General features: G+C 42.4%; 1 protein-coding gene across 1 annotated transcript in view; it reads right to left on the minus strand.

The window, feature by feature from the left end:
* Positions 1 to 26824, minus strand: part of NUB1 (negative regulator of ubiquitin like proteins 1) — an 87971-nt gene that overhangs the window by 55943 nt on the left and 5204 nt on the right. The window contains exons 2-5 of the mRNA XM_089673120.1: positions 24776 to 24892; positions 22110 to 22277; positions 20379 to 20437; positions 16583 to 16653 (exon numbers count right to left, since the gene is read on the minus strand). Coding sequence (XP_089529246.1) covers positions 16583 to 16653; positions 20379 to 20437; positions 22110 to 22277; positions 24776 to 24892 — 415 coding nt within the window. The remainder of the gene's footprint in view (positions 1 to 16582; positions 16654 to 20378; positions 20438 to 22109; positions 22278 to 24775; positions 24893 to 26824) is intronic.

Raw genomic sequence — 26824 nt, forward strand, 5'->3', positions numbered from 1 at the left:
ACAATATCCAATTTGTTAATAAAATATGTGGTTGGTTTTAGTAAATAGATACCAAACATGCCAAATCTTAAAATTGTGTGCGCGTGTGAAAAAAAGAAAAAACCGCACCAAAAAATCTGTAAAAATTTACAGCGAATCATTACAGAGTTACCTGTGAATGTCTCCCCTGCCCTCCAAAGCATCTAACCAAGCACAGAAAATCCCTTACAGGCTTCTCTGGCTCTGAAACCAGAAGTGACAAAATCATCATTGCTTCTGGCCTCATAAGGGGTAGAGGAGATTGAAGAATGAATGTTCTTTGGTCTCCTTCTGCCTGCCAAGTTGTGATGTTGTCCTGGGCTCCCGGTAATAACAGAATAGCCCGGGAACCACAGGGCTCTTTTATTACTGTCACTTCACATCTGGAAGCCAGCTGAAGAAAAAAAAAGCCTTAACTCTTCACTCTTTATTATTATACAGGACTTGTATAGCGCCGACAGTTTGCTCAGCGATTTACATTATGGAGGGAGACAGTACAGGGATTAGAGGGCCCTGCTCCTTGGAGCTTACAATCTAGGAACTTTAGACTACTTATGTCCAAAGAGCTAAACTAGTTAAAGGGTAGCTCCCCTGTTGTGAAAAAAAAAAAAAAGCAAATGAAAAAATATAGCATATACAATTGCTACACCATATTTTTTTTTTAGTGTAATTAAAAATGACCTTTCTTTTTCAAGCCAGAGAGCTGTAATTTCCTGTAAAATTCAATACAATATGGTAACCTGGAGGTGCTCACACAATTAGTGCAGAACTTCCCCAGAAATGTAATTTCCTGCTTCTGTGATTTTACCAGAAATCTGCACTAAGATACAAGTGAGATATTAAAAACAAGAAGGTGGTGTAGTGCTACCCCTAAGACCTCATACCAATGCAATGTGAAGCAAGTGTGTACACTCGCACTATAGTGCACCTAAACACACAAAATCCCTTATACAAAAAATGTGCTGTAATACACCTTCCTCTTTTTACGTCTATCAAAAATAAATATATGTGGTCCACTCTAACAAATCATACCATGAATTAAAGAACAAAAAAATATAATAAATGTATAATCAATTAATTTCGACAAAAAATTTCTCAAGATCTTGTGAATGAATATAGTTCAATCTAGCATCCAGGGCGCTCTGTGTTCACTCGGACATCCAGGGCGCTCTGTGTTCACTCGGACATCCAGGGCGCTCTGTGTTCACTCGGGCATCCAGCGCGCTCTGTGTTCACTCGGACATCCAGCGCGCTCTGTGTTCACTCGGACATCCAGCGCGCTCTGTGTTCACTCGGACATCCAGCGCGCTCTGTGTTCACTCGGACATCCAGCGCGCTCTGTGTTCACTCGGACATCCAGCGCGCTCTGTGTTCACTCGGACATCCAGCGCGCTCTGTGTTCACTCGGACATCCAGCGCGCTCTGTGTTCACTCGGACATCCAGCGCGCTCTGTGTTCACTCGGACATCCAGCGCGCTCTGTGTTCACTCGGACATCCAGCGCGCTCTGTGTTCACTCGGACATCCAGGGCGCTCTGTGTTCACTCGGACATCCAGTGCGCTCCGTGTTCACTCGGACATCCAGCGCGCTCCGTGTTCACTCGGACATCCAGCACGCTCCGTGTTCACTCAGACATCCAGCGCGCTCTGTGTTCGCTCGGACATCCAGCGCGCTCTGTGTTCGCTCGGACATCCAGTGCGCTCTGTGTTCACTCGGACATCCAGTGTTATAGTAAAATGGTTGTGTTCATCAACAATAGTGACGATAATTAGAACTCATACGTGCTCCCCCTTTTCCACCGCACTCACTGCAATCTTAGACCCCTGTTATAAGTGAGTCAAATGCACTCCAACAGATCTCTGGTAGGGATGGATGGTAGCAGGGTGTTGGTGTATCTTCCCAGTCCTAGTTGATTAATTTCTCCTACTGAGTATACCAATACTCCATATAACCCTGAAGCACAGAGAGCGGCCTCCACCGTATCAATTACAATCACTATCCACACAGCTGGAGCCACCACAACGAGGCTTGTACTGCAAAGCCCAGAACACACCATGGCATGCCAGGATGTGTGATGAGCTGACGTCAGGAGTGCAAGTCAGATATTAACATAGAAACAGAAAAGTGACGGCAGAAAAAAGATGTCTGCCTGTTTTTTGTTTTTTTTTTTGGTATACATGCTTTGTATTTTTTTTATACTTAAAAGTTAATGAAAAAAGAAAAAAAAATACAAAATTGAGTATAGATCTGTTTGTCCCAAGCATGTTTGAAGTTATTTACTGTTTAATTAAGTTTATTCCAAGCATCAACAACCCTTTCAGTAAAATAATACTTTGAAAGATTAGTTTTGAACTTTACTTTAGTTTGAAGTCATGTCCCCGTGTTCTTGATTTTGGTTTCATATTGAAAATACTGCCCTCCTAAACCTTATTCACTCCCTTGATGTATTTAAAGGTTTCAATAATGTCTCTCCATTCCCTTTCTTTCCACCAGACTACATATTTATTTTAGGCATTCTCTGCAATAGGGATGATATTTTAGGTGAGATACTCCCAAAGGATTAACCACTTCTAAAAGGGACGCAGACACTGCAACTTTCCTCATTAGAAAACTGCAAATGCTTCAGCTGATTAGATTGACACAGACACTCCCATTCAAGAATCAGACTTCCAAGGACATAGCAAAACATACAGATTTTTTTTTTTTTATATATAACAGAAACCAGCAGGACATATATCAACTAGAGGGGATTGTTTTTTTATCTCAACAAAAGTGGAGTTGGGGGAAGGAGGGCGGAGCCAGAACATGGCGGCAGGGGAGAGCTCAATGTAGGAGCTCGTGGACGGAGCTCCGTTGTCTGACCTCCCCAGGCCTCCAAGCTTATCCCCTGGGGCATGTTAGAGCCCTGCGGTGGGGGACTTACCCGGTCTGACGGCTCCCGGTGGAGGAGAGGCTGATGCGGGTGAGGGAAGAGAGAGAGGAGCGGCTGGTGACTGGTGAAGAGAGAGTCCCTGGACGCTGGGAGACGAGAGGGGCCGGCGCGATTACGTGACCGGCCGCAAGGCACCTCTGGGAGATCGGGAAGCCGGCCGGCGTTTTGCAGGGAGAGAGCAGCGCCGACCTGTTTGCCGGGGGCCGACACACTCTCCCCCTATCCCCCTAGTAACCCTGGAGCCTAATAGAATGTGGAAGGAGAACCATCGAGACCTGGACAAGGAGTCTGAAGAGACCCTGGGGAGTTCCCCCCCATGAACAGACCCTCAGAGGAATCGAGCGAAAAGGCACTCATTGGAAGAAGACATAGGAGGAGGGTGAGTGACAATTATGATTTGCATTTGAAGACCTATTGTGCTGACCTCCAAGAAATAGAGTGTATGTGAAAGGGGGGACCCCTGGAGACTGTATAAAAGGTGGAAGAGGCTCGCAGAGAGAAGAAGAGAGGCTCAGGGGGAAGGAGGGGGAGAGGAGGGAGGGAGGAAGAGGAAGAAAAGAGAAAAAGAAAAACCAGCAGGGGGACAGGGCAGAGACTTGAAAGTTTAAAGAAATATTTTCCCACCCCACCCACGAACTTATAAAGGATTATAAAAAGGATAAGTGCCACAGAGAAAAATGAAAAACAAAAATGTAAAAGGAAGTGGGCTTAAAGGGTCCCAGACTGGCACAATTAAAAAATACACATCCCAAGGAAACGTAACCCCAGAAAGACCCCAGAGCAGATCTGAAAAAGGAGAAGCAGACCTTAGTATGGAAAGAAGCCCTAGAGTATCAATAGGCCCTGATACTAGTAATCAGCAAATATCAGGCAATACAGAGATGGAAAAAGATCTACAAATACCTAATAAAAAGGAAATGGCAGAAATGTTTAAAGAACTGGAGAAAACAATAAAACAAGAAATGGTAAACATTCGCAGTGATCTGGGACACCTCTTGGAGAGAGTTGAGGAAACGGAGGAGAAAGTTAAAGGTCAGACCCAGGCTATCTCTGAACTTGAAAAAGAACTAACTAATATAGGGAAAGCCCAAGAAAAACTGTTATATAAGGCCGAGATACAAGAAAATAAAGACAGGAAGAGAAACATCTTGATACGTGGGGTCTCAGAAAACTTAAAGGGAGAAAGTCTGCAAGAGGTGGTTTGTAAAATATTTAACACTATAACAGACAGCTCTGAAATGGAAAGGTCTAAAATAGAAGGAACCTTTAGAAAAGGAAAAATTCTGAGAAATCTGGGGAAAGAAAGGCCGAGAGATATAATTGTTAAATTCTATGAACTTCGGGATAAAGAAAAAATCTGGAAGAAGACTAAGGGAAAATCAGTAATTAAGTATGAAGGAGGAGACATACAGATATATGCGGATCTGGCTCCAGAGACTTTGTGGAGAAGGAGAACTTTGAGACCCCTATTGGAAAGGTTGAAAGAACAAAAGGTGCAATATAGATGGGGGACTCCCGAATGTTTAATAGGATGGAAAAATGGGACTACAGCATACCTTAGGTTTCCAGAAGATATGAAAAATTTTTGTGACAGTTTAAAAATTCAAAGAATGGAAATCCCTGGCTGGGAAGAAGAACAATGGGAAAATAGAGCGAAGAGAAAAGAGGACTGGCAATATGTGGGGGGGAGGAGGTAGGGGAGGGGGGGAGGAGGGGGAGGGGAGGGGGGGAGAGGGATGGAGGAAGAGAAATAGTTTTTTTTTTTTTTTTTCTTTTCTTCTTCTCTCCTTCTATCCCCACTCTATTGCCCTCGTTTCTGATTTTTTTTTCTTTTTTCTGCCTGTGATAAATCCAGGTGGGGCCTGGGAGGTTATGGGGAGGTTAGACAAGGGGAAAGTCGTCCATGGACGGAGTCTTAGCCCAAGGACCAAATCAAAGGTGGACTTTTTAAGCCATAAATGATTAGTAGGCAAATGTTAGGCCTAAAAAGAGGGGGGAGGGGAGGGGGGAGGGAGGGGGTTGGAAGGGTGGGAAATGGGAGAGGGAGGTTGTTTTTCCTGCAAAATAATAGATGATATAAAAGCAAGTGAGAAGGGAGAAGGAGAGAGAAATGAAAAATATAGATGGAGGAGAAAAGAGGAAATTTAAGGAAGATGGAAGAGATTCAGTTTATAACATATAATATAAATGGGTTGAACTGCCCCGGGAAAAGATATAGATTATTTAAAGAATTACACCATAGAGATGCCTCAGTGATATTTCTACAGGAGACACATCTTGAGATAAGTTCAAATGTTAGGCTGAGGTCTAGAAACCACCCAACATGGTATTATGCAGATTCCCCGGTTAAAAGAGCAAAAGGGGTAGTAATAGGCCTGGCAAAGAACATTAGGTTCGAGTTGGAAGATAGAAAAACAGATCCAGATGGGAGATTTTTGTTTTTAAGGGGCAAGTTACAGGAGATCGAATGTACACTGGCCAATATCTACTGTCCTAATAAAAAACCGGAGGAGTATCTGAAAAAGGTGTTGAGGAAGCTGATGGACTTTAAAAAAGGACGTTTGATCCTGGCAGGGGACTTTAACTTTTGTATGGACCCACAAAGGGACGCCACCTCCCATATAAAGACAGAAGGAAGTAAGGCCCTGAAATTATTGAAAAAAGAATTACACATAAGTCAATTGGTAGATGCCTGGAGAATTACACACACGCAAGATAGAGATTATACTTTTTTCTCAAATATGCATAAGAGATATTCAAGACTAGATTATATATTAATAGAACACCAATTAATTGACCACCTGACCCAGGTAGAAATAGAGACAATATCTTTATCAGATCACGCTCCAGTTATTATGAAAATGGAGGAGAAGGAAAAGCGGAGGGCTGGGATGGAAATTGAATGAGACACTTTTAGTGGAAAAGGAAATAGCTCAGAAAATAGGGGAGGAGATCGAATGCTTTTTTAAGGAGAATGAGACAGGGGAGGTGTCAACGGCCACAGTATGGGAGTCTCACAAAGCTTATATAAGAGGAATATTAATGGCGATTGGGGCAAGAAAGAAAAAAGAAAGAAGGGAGAAAATGAATGAGCTCTTAGAAGAAATAGGTAAATTAGAACAAATACATAAGAATAGAATAACAAAAGAAATAGAGCTGAAGTTAAAAAAACAGAAAGAAGAACTGAAAGAAATGATAGAAGAGGAGAGGAGAAAAGTATATAATAGAGTTTTAAGTGAGAGATATAGATGGGGAGAAAGACCTGGAAAGTATCTGATGAGAGCCCTGAGGAAAAAGAAAAATAGAAATTATATAGAAAAAATAAAAGATGCTAAAGGAAACATGAAACACTCAAATAAAGATATCACCAAAGCCTTCATAGAATATTACAGGAAACTGTACAATATAAGCCCCTTGGAAGGTTCAGAAACTATAGACAGTGAGAAGAATCAGAAAAGAAAGAAATATTTGGAAATGGCTGGGTTACTAAAATTAAGTGAGGATCAACTAAAGTCCCTAGATGCAGATATCTCACAGGAAGAAATAAAACTAGCATTGAAGGGGACAGTGTCGGGGAAAAGCCCAGGTCCAGATGGTTATACAGTGAGATACTATAAAAAATTTAGTGAAATCTTAGTACCAAAACTCAAAAACTATATGAATGCACTAGGTGGAGAGATGGAAGTAAGAAGAGAATCATTACAAGCCCAACTCGTGCTCATTCAAAAAGAGGAAAAGGATCCCTCTCAGTGTTCGAGCTATAGACCTATTTCACTATTGAACACAGACACTAAGTTGTATGCAAAGGTCCTAGCAAATAGATTGAAAGAGCTAATGCCTGGATGGATACATGAGGATCAGGTGGGCTTCATTCCAGGGAGGGAGGGAAAAGATAATGGGGTACGATCATTGATGCTAATCCAAAAGAGTAAAAAGGGAAAAGAACCGGTGGTACTACTGTCTATAGATGCTGAAAAAGCGTTTGATAGGGTAAACTGGAGATTCATGATGGATACTCTGGAAGCCTTGGGAATCGGGCCTAGGATGAGAGAGTGGGTAGGAAAGCTGTACAGATACCCCTCGGTGGTTATTGGGGTAAACGGGGAGAGGTCAGAACCCATTGAGATGTCAAACGGAACAAGACAGGGATGCCCATTGTCCCCATTGCTGTATGTTATATCACTAGAACCACTATTGTCAACAATAAGGCTGAATAGAGACGTAAAGGGAATCCTGATAGGAGATACAGAACATAAAGTTGCTGCTTTCGCAGATGACTTGTTGTTCTATGTAGGAAACCCCAGGATAACACTTCCAAACTTAATGAAGTCACTAAAGGAGTACGGAGAACTATCAAATTTAAAGATAAATCCAACAAAAACGGAGATTCTAAATATAAACATCTTAAAAAACGAAAAAGAAAGGATACAAAAAGAATTTCCCTTTAAATGGAAAGACAGGGATATAAAATATCTAGGAGTAAAACTTACAGCCTCACATAAACATCTATATAAACGAAACTATATTTCACTGATTAATGAGATTAGAGACAAATTAAAAAGATTGGAGGGAGGAACCCCGACATGGATGGGCCGTATTAATCTGGTAAAAATGGTAATAGTACCAAAAATCATATATAGATATCAAATGATCCCAATTAAACTCCCAGAGATTTTCTTTAAAATAATTAAGAAACTGATAACAAGATACATATGGAGGAATAAAAAACCAAGACTGTCATACGAACTGCTAAGTAGGAGGAAAGAAAGAGGGGGTTTAGGGCTCCCAGACTTTAAAAGATATTACAAAGCGGTAATATTGGCAAGAACCATAGATTGGATATTTAATAATAAAAAAAGCTGGGTGAGAATAGAGAATGAACTCAGCGGAATAGACTTGGGAAGAATGATATGGGTGCCAACACAGTATAGGGGTTTAAATGACAATGTAAATACATACACTTTGAATGTTTTAAAGATTTGGGATAACTTACACAGAAGTATGAAATGGACTTTTAATTCCACACTGATTCCACTAAAAAATACAGAGTTTTTTCCCCCAGGCAGAGAAGAAATAGGAGGGAAGTGGTTTAAAAAAGATAAGGTGCAATTAGGAGATATCTTGGTGGGAGATGAAATAGGAGCATTTGGCGAATTGAAAAAAAAAGAGGGAGAGATTTTCACTAAATTAGACGAATGGCGGTATTTCCAATTGAGGTGTTTTGTTGGAAGTTTGCCAAGACCTTTAAGGACAAGAGACAATTGGAACTTGTTCGAAAAGATATTAGGAACACAAGGTGATGGGAAACACGGGATTGCTAGAGTTTATAAAATACTCACTGAATTAGACACAAACACAAAGCCAACATATATAACAAAATGGGAAATGGATATGGGAGTGGTGATAGATGAGGAAAAGCAGAGGAGAATGTATAGATTAACTCACTAAAATGTCTCTATGAGAGAAGTAGAGATGAACTATAAGTGTTTGACAAGATGGCACATTTCACCAACAGTAGAAAATAAGATGTGTGGAGAGAGTACACCGTTGTGTTGGAGGGGATGTGGAGAAATAGGCACAATATACCATATATGGTGGGGATGCCCAAAAATCCAGATATTCTGGAAAACAATAATCCACTTAATAAGAAAATTGACAGAAATAGACATAAATCTAGATCCAGAAGTATGTATTTTGCACATCACGGATATAACGGTAAATAAATATAAAAAATCAGGGATATGGTACTATACAAATGCTGCAAAAGCCCTAATACCCAAGTTCTGGCGGCGAATAGAGGCACCAAAGGAAGAGGACTGGATTGAAAGAGTCGAGCAGATTAAAAAGATGGAAAGGTTGTGCCATACCCAAGAAGATAAGATGGAGGCTTACTATGGGAAATGGGAGAACTGGGAAAAAGCTAGATTATATATGAGGTATAGGAAAGAATAAAGATAACAACAGAAAAATTCCACTTGCTGATATAAGAAGACGCAGAGAAAAGGTAGAATAGGTAGAGGGGATACGGGGTGGGGGGTGGAGGTGGGGGGGAAAGGTAGCATAGAGTATATAAAGTAGAAATGTTGGTTAATATAATACTATAGAATATATTTTTATATATATATATTTATATTGTGATGATGAAATGTAATTAAAATGGAAAATTAATAAATATTTAAATTATAAAAAAAAAAACAAAAGTGGAGTTACTCTTTACCTTTGTAGAGTATCTCACCAAAACTAAAATTTCTATTGCAGAGGATGCCTAAAATCTGACTTCTGGGAAAGTCAGTGAGCCAATCACACAATCAAGAACTGACATTTCTCACAAAATTCTGCACACAAAATGTATACATAAAGCCTCCAGGTCGCCATATTGCATTGAATTTTACAGAAAATTACAGAGGCTGCAGATTGAAATGGTAAGGCAATTTTAAACATTAAATTACAATAAGGCTTCTGTAGCAATATATATTATTTTATTTGCTTTGTTTCACAAAAGTGGAGTTACTTTTTAGAAACATACTAAAGAGATACAGACCCTGTAGCTTTTTTCATTAGAACACAAAGAGTGCACCAGGACATAATGGAACAAACAGCTTTTTCTTCAGAACAGATAGGAATCTGCAACAGTTTGCTGAAATCCCCAGAATGTACATAGATCACCCAGAATGGGTAGTTTTCTTTCTTTCCTCAAAAAAAATAGATTTACTTTTTAGATTTCTTTACTTTCTCTTAGATTGTAAACTCGAAAGAGCAGGGCCCTCAATCCCCTCATGTTTTGCATTGTATTGGTATTGTTCTGTCACATGTTCTGTCCCCCTTTGTAATGTACAGTGCTGAGTGAACTATTGGCGCTTTATAAATACTGTATAATAATAATAATAATAATAATAAAGCTGATTTTAGGCAAACAGCTATATAGACAGTTAAAATACATCTCTTAGATTGTAAGCTCCAAGGAGCAGGGCCCTCCTAACCCTCTTGTATTGAACTGTATCGTTGCTGTATTGTCTCCCGTTATATTGTAAAGTGCTGAGCAACCTGATGGTGCTATACAAATCCTGTATAATAATACTGTATATAGAAAGTCTTTGACCTTCCAAAGCATTTGTATTTCTGTCCATTGAGTTCCTAGACTTCACATGGTCTGCCATACAGCACAGCCATGCAGACGATTTCATTGGTAGAGTCTCGGACTGTAGAAAGAATGCAGTTGAATCCTCTTACCATACTCAGCCTACTGGCTGGACAGTGAGAAGCAGCAAGAGACTGATGAGGTACCGTATATACTCGAGTATAAGCCAAGTTTTTCAGCACATTTTTTGTGCTGAAAAACGGCCCCCTCGGCTTATACTCGAGTCAACGTCTGCAGATGACAGCCGTGCCTGTCATCTGGACACACCCCCGGGATCAATCCTTGCCGGTGATTGGCCGCCGGAACTGTAGCTCAGGAGAGGCACACAGGCGCCCAATCACCGGCGAGGAGGTGGAGCTTGGAGAGGAGGAGCCGAGCGGCACCGCGAAGATCGAGCGAGTGAAGAGGAGGAGAGCGGCCGGAGAAGGAAGATATCTGACCGGTGTGTACCATGGGAGAGGGACGGAGCGAGCGAGCCCAGGCTGGAGCAGGGGTCACCAACGATGGGGCACTATTCCTCCCCCCACCGACACCAACGATGGCGCACTATTCCTCCCCCCACTGACACAAACGATGGGGCACTATTCCTCCCCCCACTGACACCAACGATGGGGCACTATTCCTCCCCCCTCGGCTTATACTCGAGTCAATAGTTTTTCCAAGTTTTTTGTTGTAAAATGAGGTACCTCGGCTTATATTCGGGTCGGCTTATACTCGAGTATATACGGTAATCTCTCTACTCACCTCCTAACAGGCGGAATTGGGCGCAAGTATCGTCACTCTAGTTGCTGCGCCCCAACGCAATTCTAAAGGGTGTCTATGACACCCTTTATGCATTGCCTGGATGGCTTTCTATACCTGTTCCATGACTCATGCTTTTTTTACTGTCACAGATGAGCTAGCAGCTGCTACCTATATTTATAGCAAAACATTCCAGAGAAACAGGATAATAGGAGTCTCAAGCAAGAATCCCATTATTTCTAATCAATTTTAACCAGCTTAGCTTCTAATCAGTCATCTGACACCTCCAGTCCCAGGGAGGTAATTGATTCCATAAACCCTGTGAAATTCTGTACACACATATGATCCACTGGAAAATTGCAAACAGACAAGACAAGATCTTTTAACCTTCGGAAATATAAGGTTAGTTATTAAAACTCAAGTTAAAAAACACAGAATTAAATGAAAGCAGCTATGTCTGTTCAACAGGCACAAGTACAAAGGTGATATCAACTCCAAGTAATGCAAAGTGAAAACTTGGGTGATGGTTCTATTATCCATGTGAAAGCTCCATCTTGTGGACAAAGAAAACACAGCAAGAAGTGTTAACCCTTTCGCTGCCAGAGGTATTTTATTTTTTTTTTTCTGCACACGTTTAAAAAAATATTTCAGGTCTGAAGACTGCACAAAACCCCCCAAAATTATATATTTTCTGAAAGCAGACACCCTACGGAATATAATAGTGGTAGTTCCAAATTTTTTTGTGTCACATAATATTACTGCAAAGGTCTAGGAAACGCAAAATTTCAGTAAAAACCACTAACGTGAATTTTAGGGCAATCAAACACAGTAAATTACCCAAATTTTTGGTAAAATATAAAAAATGAGCTTGCATCGAGTAAGTAGATACCCCAAATGTCAAACCTTAAATTTGTGTGCGCCTGTGAAACGGCGACAAGATTCAGCAGCCTATATTTTTTATAGATGACACTTCAAAAGCCCGCTATAGGTCATCAGTTTAGTGTTACAGAGGAGGTCTGGTGTTATAATTATTGCTCTCATTCCACCGCATGGGACAAAGAGAAGGCAAATTTATTAAATACCTTCTTCAGCTCTGTGTATACAAAGGAGCATGGGGGAGCCCTTGTTCATAATGGGCAAGGTATTGACACAGCTCCAGATGATCCACATTGGCTCACAATTGATATGATCCAAAAATATTTAGACAGAATAAAGGTGAATAAAGCACCTGGACCAGATGGCATACACCCACGGGGCCTTAAAGAATTGAGCACTGTCATTTCAAAGACATTGTTTCTAATTTTTAGGGACTCTAATGACTGGCATAGTACCACTGGATTGGCGTTAGGCCAATGAGGTGCCAATATTTAAAAAGGGGTCAAAATCTTTATCAAGTAATTATAGACCTGTTAGTTTAACTTCTATAGTTGGGAAGATACTGGAGAGTTTAATAAAAGACCAAATAGATGAGTTCTTGCTGGAAAAAAATATTTTAAGCAACAGACAGCATGGATTTATGAAAGACAGAAGTTGTCAAACAAATCTGATTTCTTTTTATGAGGAGGTGAGCAAAACCTTGGACAGAGGGGTGGCGGTGGACGTGGTATACTTGGATTTTGCAAAAGCGATTGACACAGTTCCCCACACACGGCTAATGTGTAAAGTCAAGTCTATGGGCTTGGAAAAATCTGTATGTAAATGGATAGAAAATTGGCTAAAAGATCATATTCAAAGAGTAGTGGTTAATGATTCATACTCTGAATGGTCTAGGGGTGTCAGTGGTGTACCCCAAGGTTCAGTTTTGGGACCCTTACTTTTTAATATATTTATAAACTATATAGGGTCTGGGATTGAAAATACAATTTCAATCTTTGCAGATGACACCAAGCTGTGCAGTGGAATAACGTCCTTACAGGATTTCTTCAATGTATAAGCCGACCTCAATGCACTGTGTAATTGGGCAACTATGTGGCAAATGAGGTTTAATGTTGATAAATGTAAGGTTCTGCACTTGGGGGCTAAGAATATGCATGCATCATACATACTAGGGGGGTACAACTGGGGGAATGATCTGGGAGTTCTGGTAGATCACAAGCTTAATAATGGCATGCAATGCCAAGCTGCGGCTTCTAAAGCAAGCAAAATCCTCTCTTGTATTAAAAGAGGTATAGACTCCAGAGAGAGAGATATCATATTATCCCTGTACAAATCATTAGTAATACCTCATCTGGAATATGCAGTTCAGTTTTGGGCACCAATTCACAAAAAGAACATTGGGGAAATGGAGAAAGTGCAGAGAAGGGCAACCAAACTGATAAGAGGCATGGAGGAGATCAGCTATGAGGAAAGATTAGAGGAACTCAATTTATTCTCTCTTGAGAAGAGGAGATTAAGGAGGGATATGATCAACATGTATAAATACATCAGTGGTTCATATAGTGAACTCTGTGTAGAGATATTCATCACCAAGGACAAGGGGGCACTCTTTACATCTGGAGGAAAAATGTAATCTCCAAACACAGAAAGGTTTCTTCACAGTAAGAGCTGTGATAGTGTAGAATAGACTCCCTCAAGAGTTGGTTCTGGCCAGCTCAGTGGATTGCTTTAAAAAAGTCCTGGATTCTTTCCCAGATATACAGAATATAACTGGATACTAACATTTATAGGTAAAGTTGATCCAGGGAATATCTGATGCCTCTCGGGGGATCAGGAAGGAACTTTTTTCCCTGCAGGAGCAAATTGGATCATGCTTTGCTGTTTTTTTTTGCCTTTCTCTGGATCAACTTTGTGTATAGGATTATAACTTTTTTTTTTTAATGGTTGAACTGGATGGACTTTTGTCTTTTTTCAGCCAGTCTAACTATGTAACACTCTGGGCTCCACTAAATGTATTGCAATGCAGATTGCATTCCAATGCTTTTTGGCTGTGCTAGCTGTGAAAGGGACAGGGGTGACCCGGATGTGATGTCATACACATCACTTTCTGGATCACAGAAAGAAGGGGAGGAGCGTGGATGTGTGGCAGCGAAAGGGTTAAAGGCTAAGTTCACCCTTTAAAGAATATTAAATGCACTTCATTTTGCAGGTAAAACAATGTGCATTTATTATCTTTTTGCACTGCAGCCTGTAAAGCTTGGCACCCACGATCAGCAGATTCTAGATGCAATGCCAGGATCCTGTAGACTCTCAGTCAACTATCTGCCCCTACCTCCCATATGGGCAAACAGTTACTGAGATCCAGGGAGAATCAATGAACTATGAGAGCGCTCACCATCGCCCTCACAGTTCATTGAGGACTACAATGCATCTGCCGCGGTGGCAGGTGGTACTTGTAGTTCATTCAAAGATCTCTGAGAATAAATGACATAGCTGTTTGGGTGCAGCCCTGGACAGCAACACTTCTTTCAAACTAAAAGCGGGTGTTGGGAGAGGATCCCCCACCTGTCACAATAAGGGATCGGGGAGAGGAGATGTGGACAGGTGCATGTTACACCCTAAATACAGGTGTAACAGGAGGGAAGTGAAGAAAAGGAAGTGCTAAAGAGAAGGCACCATCTGTTACCTAAGCTATCCTTTACTTTTCCCACCCACTGGACCTCTAAAAATCTTGACCTTAAGCACATCCCCACTTAATGTGTTTTCCGGGAGTTGCAGTGATATACTGTAGGGATGAGGTAACAAAGTAATTAGGGATGATACCTTCTATTCAATACTACCAGTACACCACTTGCCCTCCGGAAGAGTTAACCCCCTTCCTAACTAGGTCATTATTTGCTATTTGCCACTGAGTTACTTTAACTGACAATTGCGCAGTTGTGTAACATTGTACCCAACTGAAAGCTATATAATTTTTTTCATACAAGTAGAGCTTTTTTTTGGTGGTATTTGATCAATACTGGGCTTTTTATTTTATATTACATAAACAAAAATGAAAAAAAACAAAAAAAACCAATATTTTTTACTTGGTTAACCACTTGCCCTCCAGAGGATTTACCCCCCTTCCTGACCAGGTCATTTTTTTCCAATATGTCACTGCATTACTTTAACTGACAATTGCGCGGTCATGCAACGCTGCACCCAAATGAAATACCATACTCTCCACTCCTCGCAATTCCTCCTACTCTCTAGCTCCCTTGTCTCCTCCTCCCAAGCTCATCTCCAGGATTTCTCACGGGCTTCACCCATCCTCTGGAACTCCCTACCCCAAGCTATTAGGCTATCGCCTACTCTGCTCACTTTTAGGCACACTCTGAAAACTCATCTCTTCAGGGAAGCCTACCCCGACCCCGGCTAACTACTGGAATCCCCTACTCCCCCAACCACTCCATCCCCCACAGCTAATTACCTCTTGTACCACTATCCTCTCCCTCCTAGATTGTAAGCTCCAAGGAGCAGGGCCCTCTAATCCCTCTTGTATTGAACTGTATTGTTACTGTACTGTCTCCCTCCATAATGTAAAGCGCTGAGCAAACTGTCGGTGCTATATAAGTCCTGTATAATAATAATAATAATAATTTTCAGCTCCAACAGGCAGGGGGTAGGTGTCAACTCTGCACAACATATAGTGGGGAGCGGAGTGTAATCTGAGGTAGCTGGAGGGAACGGACACCCCCTTCTACATAGTCTCATTGGGAAACATGCACAGCTGAGGATGTCAAAAACCTTCTGTGCACTGGAGGGGGGAGCAGAGCCATCTATTGAGATTCTGTGGTGTCAGAAGTGACTAATGCACATAGCAGATGGAAGAGAGAGGAGACAGAAAAACACACTCAGTGCTTTGGATTGAGGCAAATTCACACTGTAGAGGGATATGCTCTGTTCATTTTTCATTTCTGAGGTTTACAACCTCCAGTCTCACCCCAAAAAATTAAAAGTCAGCATCCACAAATACTGTAGCTGCTGACTTTTAAAATAAAGACACTTACCTGTCCAGGGATCTAACGCTATCCTTGAGCAGATTCTTCAATTGGCTTTGGGTCCAGGCGCTGGCTGCTCAAGTTGCGCTGCGCTTTTTGAATGGTCCTGTGGTCTTCTGGGACAAGTGATGTGACTGAGAAGGCTGCAGGGGAACGGGGGAGGGGGTCAAGGTGATCCAACTGGAAGTGGGAGCAGGTACCTATCAAACGTCAGGTACCCACCCAACCCCAAGAAGTGCCAAATGATAACCTATTCTGAAGCTGCTCTGGTCCGGTTCAAGGATCAGCTGTCTGTGGCGGCTTCTGTGTAGAGTGGGGATGCCCCACAGTAAGTCTATGGGTGACATCATCTCCCAGGCATTTCCACACACAGAAGCAGCTGCTGGAGACCAGAGGGGCTTCAGAATAAATATAGGGATCTTCTCTTTACAGGGTTAGATAGAATAGGCTTAGAAAGGGGGTGAGAGTAAGTTTAGCCTTAGTTAGATTGTGACTGGAATTCCACTTTAATTATTTTTACTCTGATGAAAGATTTTAAAGGTTTGGATAAAGGGAAATGCATAAGTGAGGAAACTGCAGCCTTAGGTGTGTGAAATCTCCCTAAATCTGCAAATTTGGGTAACCTGACCCTCTGGTAGTCTGGCAATTCAGATATGAAAGAGGAGGAAATGAAGGAACATAGGGTTACATAGAGCCTGTTAAAACCTGGTGGGTAAAGTACATTACACAAGTATTTTTCTTTAGGAAAAATGAAAAGATCTGTAAATGAACAGCAAAAAATGTTTAAATATTTAACATCGATGCATGTAAGTACAGAATAGGAAGAGTTACACCTACCAGTTTCAAGCTGTTTCTTGTTAGAAATAATTTTTATGCAACTCTCTTGTAATCCATATGTTTGTGCTATTCTGTGACAGGTGAAAAAACACAAAGATTAAACCAGTAATTAATAAAGACTACTTTTTTTAAATCTTATATAATTTTTCAAATGAAAGGTTTCTCTAGCTAATAGAACTAGAAAGGCTTTAAGTCAGATGGTTTTCTTTACCACTGCTCAGATGCACAACGATACAGTTCTTGCATCTAATTAAAGATTTGATGCCAAGTCTGTATTATAAGAAGCAGCATCTGTAGCCGAATATACATAGTTTTTTTCAGCTCATATTTGTTATTTTTAGGCAAAACGATATACACAAGACAAAAATTATAAACACACATATACAATTATTATCTGTGTGTAAATGTACCCTGGATTGCTCCTTGAATGGGAAGAGTCAAAATGATTTTGTTAATCCCATGAAGTCTGTACATATGTTTTCATCTTGTTAACTATAACATTTCTGTAGAAATACATAGAGTAACCTGAGCACGCATTCACTCTATGCTGACAGTTCTACATATGCATATGGGAAACCATTTCAGTCTACTAAAGTCTGTCCATGGGATTTTTAACCAGCATAATCAGTGGTATCGCACAGAGAACAGTAGTCTTTACAATGTATAACATAAATCGGCAGGTAGAAGTGATATCCTAAGCTGCTTAACTGCTATCCAGGCTGGAGGTCAGTACAGTCTTCCATAGAGAGTATAGGCTTCCATGTCTGCTTAGAAGGCTCAGCTGTAGCCTGTGTGTCCTACACCATGCAAGCAAAACCACTTTTAAAGAGCCATGAGGAAGTGCGAATAATAGAGCCATGAGAATTACCGTATTTTTCGCTCCATAAGACGCACTTTTTTCCCCCAAAAAAAGGGGGGGAAATGTCAGTGCGTCTTATGGAGCAAATATGGAGCGGCCGGTGCGGTGTCAGAATACCGGGCCGGCTGCTCAGCCCTGCAGCGGGACCTTATGGAGATGACTGCTGACCTTTGGGGAGGGGGGGGGGGGGAGCGGGTACCTGAATTTGACAGGTACCCGCTCTTACTTACGTTGTTCTTTGATCTTACCTGTTCCTCTATCCAGCGGCGCGCTGTCTTCCCGGCTTCTGTAGTGTGGACGCTGGGCCTGACAGCCGGGTGCCAAGTGCGCATGCGCAAGAAGCGGTGCTTTTTGTGAATGGTAAGGCGGTACCTGGGACACATGACAGATCCCAGAAGCCGCCGGACCAATCACAAAGCGCAAGTGCTTCTCGCCCATGCGCACTGGGCACCCGGCTGTCATGCCGAGCGCTGACACTACAGAAGCCGGGAAGACAGCGCGTGGCTGGATAGAGGAACAGGTAAGATCAAAGAACAACTCAGCGGAAGTAGGAGCGGGTACCTGTCAAATTCAGGTACCCGCTCCCCCCCCCCCCCCAAAGGTCAGCAGTCATCTCCTGTACTGTCCGCAGTCTCTGGTCATCCCTGTGCTGTCCGCAGTCTCTGGTCATCCCTGTGCTGTCCGCAGTCTCTGGTCATCCCTGTGCTGTCCGCAGTCTCTGGTCATCCCTGTGCTGTCCGCAGTCTCTGGTCATCCCTGTGCTGTCCGCAGTCTCTGGTCATCCCTGTGCTGTCCGCAGTCTCTGGTCATCCCTGTGCTGTCCGCAGTCTCTGGTCATCCCAGTGCTGTCCGCAGTCTCTGGTCATCCCAGTGCTGTCCGCAGTCTCTGGTCATCCCAGTGCTGTCCGCAGTCTCTGGTCATCCCAGTGCTGTCCGCAGGCTCTGGTCATCCCAGTGCTGTCCGCAGGCTCTGGTCATCCCAGTGCTGTCCGCAGGCTCTGGTCATCCCAGTGCTGTCCGCAGGCTCTGGTCATCCCTGTGCTGTCCGCAGTCTCTGGTCATCCCTGTGCTGTCCGCAGTCTCTGGTCATCCCTGTGCTGTCCGCAGTCTCTGGTCAACCCTGTGCTGTCCGCAGTCTCTGGTCATCCCAGTGCTGTCCGCAGGCTCTGGTCATCCCAGTGCTGTCCGCAGGCTCTGGTCATCCCAGTGCTGTCCGCAGGCTCTGGTCATCCCAGTGCTGTCCGCAGGCTCTGGTCATCCCAGTGCTGTCCGCAGGCTCTGGTCATCCCAGTGCTGTCCGCAGGCTCTGGTCATCCCAGTGCTGTCCGCAGGCTCTGGTCATCCCAGTGCTGTCCGCAGGCTCTGGTCATCCCAGTGCTGTCCGCAGGCTCTGGTCATCCCAGTGCTGTCCGCAGGCTCTGGTCATCCCAGTGCTGTCCGCAGGCTCTGGTCATCCCAGTGCTGTCCGCAGGCTCTGGTCATCCCAGTGCTGTCCGCAGGCTCTGGTCATCCCAGTGCTGTCCGCAGGCTCTGGTCATCCCAGTGCTGTCCGCAGGCTCTGGTCATCCCAGTGCTGTCCGCAGGCTCTGGTCATCCCAGTGCTGTCCGCAGGCTCTGGTCATCCCTGTGCTGTCCGCAGGCTCTGGTCATCCCAGTGCTGTCCGCAGGCTCTGGTCATCCCTGTGCTGTCCGCAGGCTCTGGTCATCCCTGTGCTGTCCGCAGGCTCTGGTCATCCCTGTGCTGTCCGCAGGCTCTGGTCATCCCTGTACTGTCCGCAGTCTCTGGTCATCCCTGTGCTGTCCACAGTCTCTAGTCATCTCCTGTACTATATCTGCAGTCCATTAGTTCAGAATTTTTTTTCCCTGTTTTCTGCCTCTAAAACCTAGGTGCGTCTTATGGTCAGGTGCGTCTTATGGAGCGAAAAATACGGTAGTTATTTTCAGCAGAAATATATTTTTGAGCCATTAAGAGGCAAAGGGAGTCAGTGGCACCCATATAAAAACCATATCTCTGAGAAGGATCTTATAACAACAAGTGCGGTTCCAATAAATATCTGGAAATGGACTGTAACCCTTAAAAGGGAAGGCGCATATTGACCTATTTTGAAATATGGGTCAAAAGTGGCGGTGAAAGCATACGGAAGGTGGGAAGCACATCAGTGGTATTTGAAACCTGCATGATCATAGCACGGACTTGCAAAGATTCTGGACTATATAGTTTATTTTGCGCATGTTCACAGGATGTAATTTTGAGGAGGGTTGGACACAAAAATGTAGGTTTGATGTACAATTTTTATATTTAAAAAGTGCATATCATTTTCAGCACGCAGGTATCAAATAATATCTTGGGATTTATTTGGTACAATATGCATTGAGTATAGGCCAATTAGTGATACACAGAAGGAGCTCCATTACACTTTAATGAAAATAAAACAAGTACTAAGGTGCTATGAAGCATTGAGTTAATTTAACCCTTTCACTGCCAGGTCTGTACAGCGTACAGACCTACAGCACTGCCTCCAGCAGGCCAGGCCCATGCGCCGTACGGACCTCAATTCCTCTTCTGCTATACGCTCATGGTCACTTCAGTGACCATGAAACTATAGCAGAACTGTTCAGCAGACTCTGCTGAACAAGCAGATAGCTCTGAATAGCGAGTAACAGGCCGCTGATCAGAGCTATATACCTCAAATTAAATCAACCCCGCCCGTTGCCACTTCCTTTACGTCCCTGTCTCCAACCTGTCCGCCTCCTGCTGTCTTATTTATTATTAAATTGCCCCCCCCCAACTCTGTCACCCCCCCAGCACTGATCCCACCCCACCAGCAAACCCGATCCCCTGCAACTATAAACTGCTGCCAGCTTCCCTTCTCTGCCTCTCCCATTAGCTTGCTGCAAAGGCAAAAAAAACAGGGAAGGTCTAGAAACTCTACTTACTGACACTTCAGTTCCTTCCCTGTTACAGACAGACAGGTTTCAATGTAGTTCCTGGATCCCTTAAAAAAATGATACAAAGATTAAGCCCTTAATCAATTTTATGTGAACATTTTCATTTTCTTACAGAAAACAATTTATGCACATCATTCACACCTAGAAAACACACCCAGAAGTGCCTTCATATACCTGTACACACAGTAGCTTTCAGAGAGGCACACCTACCTTTACAACTGCTCCTTTAACAGTCCCATGATGTTTCATCTCTTCTTCCTGGTAGGTACTTCATCTGTGCCCCTTTCTGATTTAATTTACTCTGTTACTGGGGTATGAATTTCCTTGACTTTATGGCTCAACTTCAACAGCTAACACTGCAATGTTCACACCAATGCGGCTTTGAAATCACGCTACTCTGTGCACCTTCAAAGCTGACTATTCAGTGCGACTTCATTGTGGCTTGCTGATACCCTGTGCGACTTAATTTATCAGATGTCAATGCAAGTTGCAAGGAAGTTGCACAAAAATAGCACAGGACCTCTTTTCAAAATAGCTATGACTTGAGTCGTACCGATTTTGCTCCACTGCCGCTAATAGAGTGCGACTTGTCATGTGACTTTGAACTCTCAATTCACATGACAAGTCGCACTGGTGTAAACCAGGGCGAAGACTGCTTTAGTGGTCAATAAGAGTACTCTTAATTTCCAGCTCCAGTTAGTGGAGCTTAGCCAGCAAAGTGAAACAAACAGTGAGGCGCACAGAAAGAGCATTTCTAGCTAAGTAAAAGTAGGCATTCTGTGCCGTTTGCCCTAAGGTAGAACTCTTACTGTCAAAAATATAAAATGGAAAACAGGTCCACTTTACAATCCTCAAAAAGGTAAAACATACTTTACTGTATACTGTAATATATACATATGCAAATCCTCTGGTAACTTCCAAACCTCAGTTCTACCACAGATCTCAGTCAGTCCAATCCACCCAGCACCATTCCATTCTTGCCCCTTAGGGGTTGCACAGTCAACTAACAAGCCATGTTATAGCTCATTTGCATGGAAAGCCATCACTCCACAAGAGTGAACCTCAAAAATGCTATTCACTGAGGATCCATTGTAAACTGCAGAACTGTAAAGTGCAAACAAAAAGTGCAAAAATGTACCAGATAGTGCACTGTTGCCTTGAGCATATCTGTCACCTGGATAAATGGGTACAGGGAGACCCTGAAAATTCAGTGGATATAACTATTTGTTTGTTTGTACTTTACAATTAGGCTCTTTTAAATGGAACCTAAATAATTGGAATTTTGAGAATCAACCATGCAGTGTGCTGGCTTTCCATGTGAATGATCTGCAGATCCCGTCTGTCCAGGTTTGTTGATGGTGCTAATAATGTCAACAGAAGAGGATCTCCAGAAGAACTCAGTGGCTGTAGATCTAGACAGAACAGTCATTGAAATGGTGTAATTTTACAAAGTTTAGAATTGTAATGCAGAATATGCTGTACATAAATAATATTTTACACCTACACTTATAGACTCTCTTTATACTGGCATGCTATAGATTGGGCCCTGAGTATCATCAATGAGCAGTGTGGATTCCTCTGAGTCATGCCTGGCCACCATCTAGTCTTCACCTGGATTGCTCGGTAGTGGGGTTAGTTTCAAATGTAATGCTTACCAGAACTTTGTCATGCATACATCTTTATTAGTAATGCCAGATCCACAATGACAGAGTTTCTTACTTTGTTAAGCTTGCGTGGCAGGAAGACCTGCAGTGAAGCCAATCCTTTAGCTTTAAAAGCCTGATTTCCACTTCCACGTTGTATTGCAGAGCAGCGAATTTCTTCCAATGCACTGGCTATGTCATCCACACTGTGCTTCAGCTTTTCTGCATATTTCAGAGACAGTTCCTAGAAGGGAACACAATTTAATTGGACAGAGCTGCAGATATGAACGGTGATGAAGAAAAAACAAAATCGGAATGTACTGGTTTCTACATACATAGTATATAAAGAACTTAGATCTAAATATAGAGAGAACTAGAGATGGGAAGGCCTGGAAAAAAACAAACAGAAAAAATGGTTGTTGTTTTCTGTTTTTTATTTGGCTGGGGTGGTTTGGAAATATATATAAAAAAAAAAAGCAATGTAGAATATGTTCTTTTACAATGATAAATAATATATCTATGACATGGTATTCATGTACCATGAAGACCTTAATGAAAGATTTCTGAGACTTTGTGTAAAGTCTTAACATTTTGTAAGTTCTCTCAGCTGAAGACTGGAATACAATCCAAGTAACACTGTACTCGAAGCAGCTCTCAAACAAGAGAAATATGCTTTTCTGCCAGTAGGGGGTATTGCAGAGGAAAGGCTCCAGTTTAATTTGCTTGTGGGCTCCATCTTGTACCTCTTACAGTTGGGTGATTGTGGGGATATAGTCGATGATAGTTTCTGTCCTCCTCTCAGGCCTTAACAGGTAAGAGGGTACATTTGTCTGACAAATTAGTTTATCCTTATAACATTTAAATATTTTCTATTAATGTTTTCCACCATCACAGCTTAATGCTTCAATATATTCTGGTCAGTAAATAGGGTTATCATTTCCTCCTCTCAGTAAAATGGTTAGACCAACATCCGGCCTGCGACCGGTTTACCAAATCACTTACAGTTGCAAGAAAAAGTATGTGAACCCCTTGGGATTACGTGGAGTTTTGAATGAATTGGGCATAAAATGTGCTCTGAACGTCATCTAAGTCACAACAATAGAAGAACACAGTCTGCTGAACATAATACTACACAAACATTAGATGTTGCCATGGTTTCATTGCACATAACATGTAAACATTCACAGTGCAGGGAGGAAAAGGTATGTGAGGCCCTTGCTTAATGACTTCTCCCAGAGCCAATTGGAGCCAGGAGTGAGCCAACCTTGACTCCAATCAGTGTGATGATATTGGATGTGTTGCTGACAGCTGTCTTGCCCTTAAAAACACACACCTGTTTTGGGTTTACTGGTTTCAGGAAGCACTGTCTGATGTGAACCATGCCTCGCAGAAAAGAGCTCTTAGAAGACCTACGATCAAGAATTGTTGACTTGCATGAAGCTGGAAAGGGTTACAAAAGTATCTCCAAAAGCCTTGATGTTCATGTGTCCATGGTAAGACAGACTGTCTACAAATGGAGAAAGTTTAGCACTGTTGCTACTCTCCCTAGGCGTGGTCGTCCTGTAAAAATGACTGCAAGAGCACAGCGCAGAATGCTGCATGAGGTAACGAAGAATCCCAGAGTGTCAGCTAAAGACCTACAGAAATCTCTGGCACATGCTAACATTTTTGTTGACACATCTACAATAAGGAAAACATTAAACAAGAATGGAGTACATGGGAGGACACCACGGAGGAAGCCATTGCTGTCCAAAAAGAATATTGCAGCACGTTTGAAGTTTGCAAAAGAGCACCTGGATGTTCCACAGCACTACTGGCAAAATATACTGTGGACAGATGAAACCAAGATTGAGTTGTTTGGGAAGAACACACAACACTATGTGTGGAGAAAAAAAGGCACAGCACACCAACATCAAAACCTCATCCCCACTGTAAAACATGGCAGAGGGAGCATCATGGTTTGGGGCTGCTTTGCTGCCTCAGGGCCTGGACGGATTGTTGTCATTGATGGGAAAATGAATTCCAGAGTTTATCAAGACATTTTGCAGGAAAACGTGCGACCATCTGTCCACCAACTGAAGCTCCGCAGAGGATGGGTGATGCAACAGGACAATGACCCAAAGCATACAAGTAATTCAACAAAACAATGGCTGCAACAGCACAGAATACACCTTCTGGAGTGGCCCAGTAAGAGTCCTAACCTCAACTCGATTGAAATGCTGTGGCATGACCTTAAGAGAGCGATTCACACCAGACATCCCAAGAATATTGCTACATTGAAACAGTTTTGTGAAGAGGAGTGGTCCAAAATTACTCCAGATCGTTGTGCAAGTCTGATCTGCAACTACAGGAAATGTTTGGTTGAGGTTATTGCTGCCAAAGGAGGGTCAACCAGTTATTAAGTCCAAAGGTTCACATACTTTTTCCTCCCTGCACTGTAGAATGTTTACATGTTATGTGCAATTAAACCATGGCAACATACAATGTTTGTGTAGTATTATGTTCAGCAGACTGTGTTCTTCTATTGTTGTAACTTAGATGACGTTCAGAGCACATTTTATGCCCAATTCATGCAAAACTCCACGTAATCCCAAGGGGTTCACATACTTTTTCTTGCAACTGTAAGTGGCCCAGACTCTGCAAAAGGCTGAGCACCTCTGCTTTCACATAACATAAAAATAAGGGGTGCCGGCATTAGATTATACTGCAGAAAGAAGATAAAAAATAACTCTGTGTTCATACTTTTATCTCTGGACCAGCCTCTTGATTTTCATTGGTGTAAGGAGATTTCCAAAGCTGAATGCGATCTTCCCTTAAATGATTTGTCAATTGGGACATCAAAAACTTCTTTTCCGCCATCTTTTATTTAAAGAAGAAGAAAAAAAAAAAAAAAAAAAAGTCAGATACAGGTGAAAACATACGACAAAAAACAAGAAAAAATATCTAAGAGGTGCTGGGATTTCACAGCTTGTTCAAATAACCAAACCCAGGAAGTTCTCCAGTAAGCTCACTGGGTTTGGTAAGGTGGCTCCCAAGGCAAACAGACTTCTCTCAATGAGTACCAGAAAGTGATTCAAAATGTAAAAACACAAAAAGAAATGCCAAACCATAACGTTATAGAATTCCAGAAAATTTGAACTGTTCACGATTTGATCATATGAAATACAACCATTGGGTTTCAGGAGCAACAAGACATAATCAGGACTACAAAACAGATCTTGTGAGGAATGAAGACTTGAAAGGACCCAGAACAACAAAATGAAATCCACACGGAGGATCTCTTAACTTCTTGCCAACCACGTAAAGACATATATGCAGCAGCAAGAAAGGTGCGGACCATTACAGCACATATGCAGCCATGTTAGTAGAAGGTTGCAGAGCACTACTTTGTGCTCCCAGCACAGTCACTACAATGTCACCAATAGCTCTTAGTCAAGGCTTCTGATTGAGAGCAAACAGGAGGGTCTTCTGATCATGTGACTGCTGTGATAGCCAATCACAGTAGTCGAATGATACAGAAGCCATGTCGCCGCCCAGGCATTAAAATCCACCTTGATTGGCTCTGAGGAAGAGGGAACTTTCCCTCCAAATGCATCAGCCATCTGAGGATCTTCTCGGGGTTTTGGAGTTGACCTGATGGCTTTGAGATTATGATGCTTTTGATACATAATTGTTTGTAAGTATATTTTGGTGTTTCTATTCAAGTTTTATACTCAGGTAATGCACTAGGCTGGTGCGCCCTTTCTTCCATTGTTTTTGCAATTAAAATTCACCTGAAGGATTGTGCGGCATGCAGTGTTAACCAGTTAAGAGCCACCCCATAGCAGATATACTGCTACAGGGCGGCTCCGCTATGCAAATTCAAGTAAAAATATGCGATTTTGCATTTCCGGGTAGGGGCCCTACCCGTGCTGCTATTAGCTGCTGGATATGTCAATCACCCAGGATCGTCGGCAGGACTGAGAGGGGAGAGATCTGTGTGTAAACAACACAGATCTCTCTCCTGTCAGCATGGACGTGCTGCTTGGTATCTCTGCACAGCAGAGATGCAAAGCAGCATGTCTCCCAAGTAAAACACACACAGCACACAGTTAACCCTTTGATCGCCCCAGATGTTACCCCCTTCCTGCCCAGTGTCATTAGTACAGTGTCAGTGCTTATTATTAGCACTGATCACTGTATTAGTGTCACTGGAAATGTCAGTGGTAGGTCGTCAGTTCACACCCAGTGTCCCGCTATAAGTCGCTCATCATCGCCATTACTAGTATAAAAAAAAAAGAGAATAAAAATTCCAGTATATATACACCACCATTTGTAGACGTTATAACTTCAACGTAAACCAATTAATATACACTTATTGGGATTTTTTTAAGCAAAGACATGTAGTAGAATACATTCTGGCCATTGAACCATTTAACACTGACAGGGGTGCTTACAAAGATCAGCTTTTATATATTTATGTAAAACCTTTAGCCTAAAAGGGAAAAAAACTGTTTGCTGTAACTGATTATAAAGTATTATATGGAGTTTGGCTTCAATTTGTTACTGTATTTAAATCTGCTAATACATTTAACACTACCCTTTCGCAAGGGCACTCTAATACAGGTGTGAAACTGGACAGATCACCAGGTGAAAACAGAGGGAATAAAGCCAAAGAAAGCAAAATGAATGCAGTCACCACATTTAATGATTGTGAAGCTGCAATATAATGCATATTTGGTTTTGGGTTCAATACAGCTTTAAGGTTTGGTTCCCATCTACGCATGCCGGGAATGAGTGCAAAATCGCAGG

This window comes from Staurois parvus, unplaced genomic scaffold (genome assembly GCF_062004578.1).
Source record: "Staurois parvus isolate SC_StPar_1 unplaced genomic scaffold, SC_StPar_1.0 ptg000136l, whole genome shotgun sequence".
Taxonomy (NCBI): Eukaryota; Metazoa; Chordata; class Amphibia; order Anura; family Ranidae; genus Staurois; species Staurois parvus.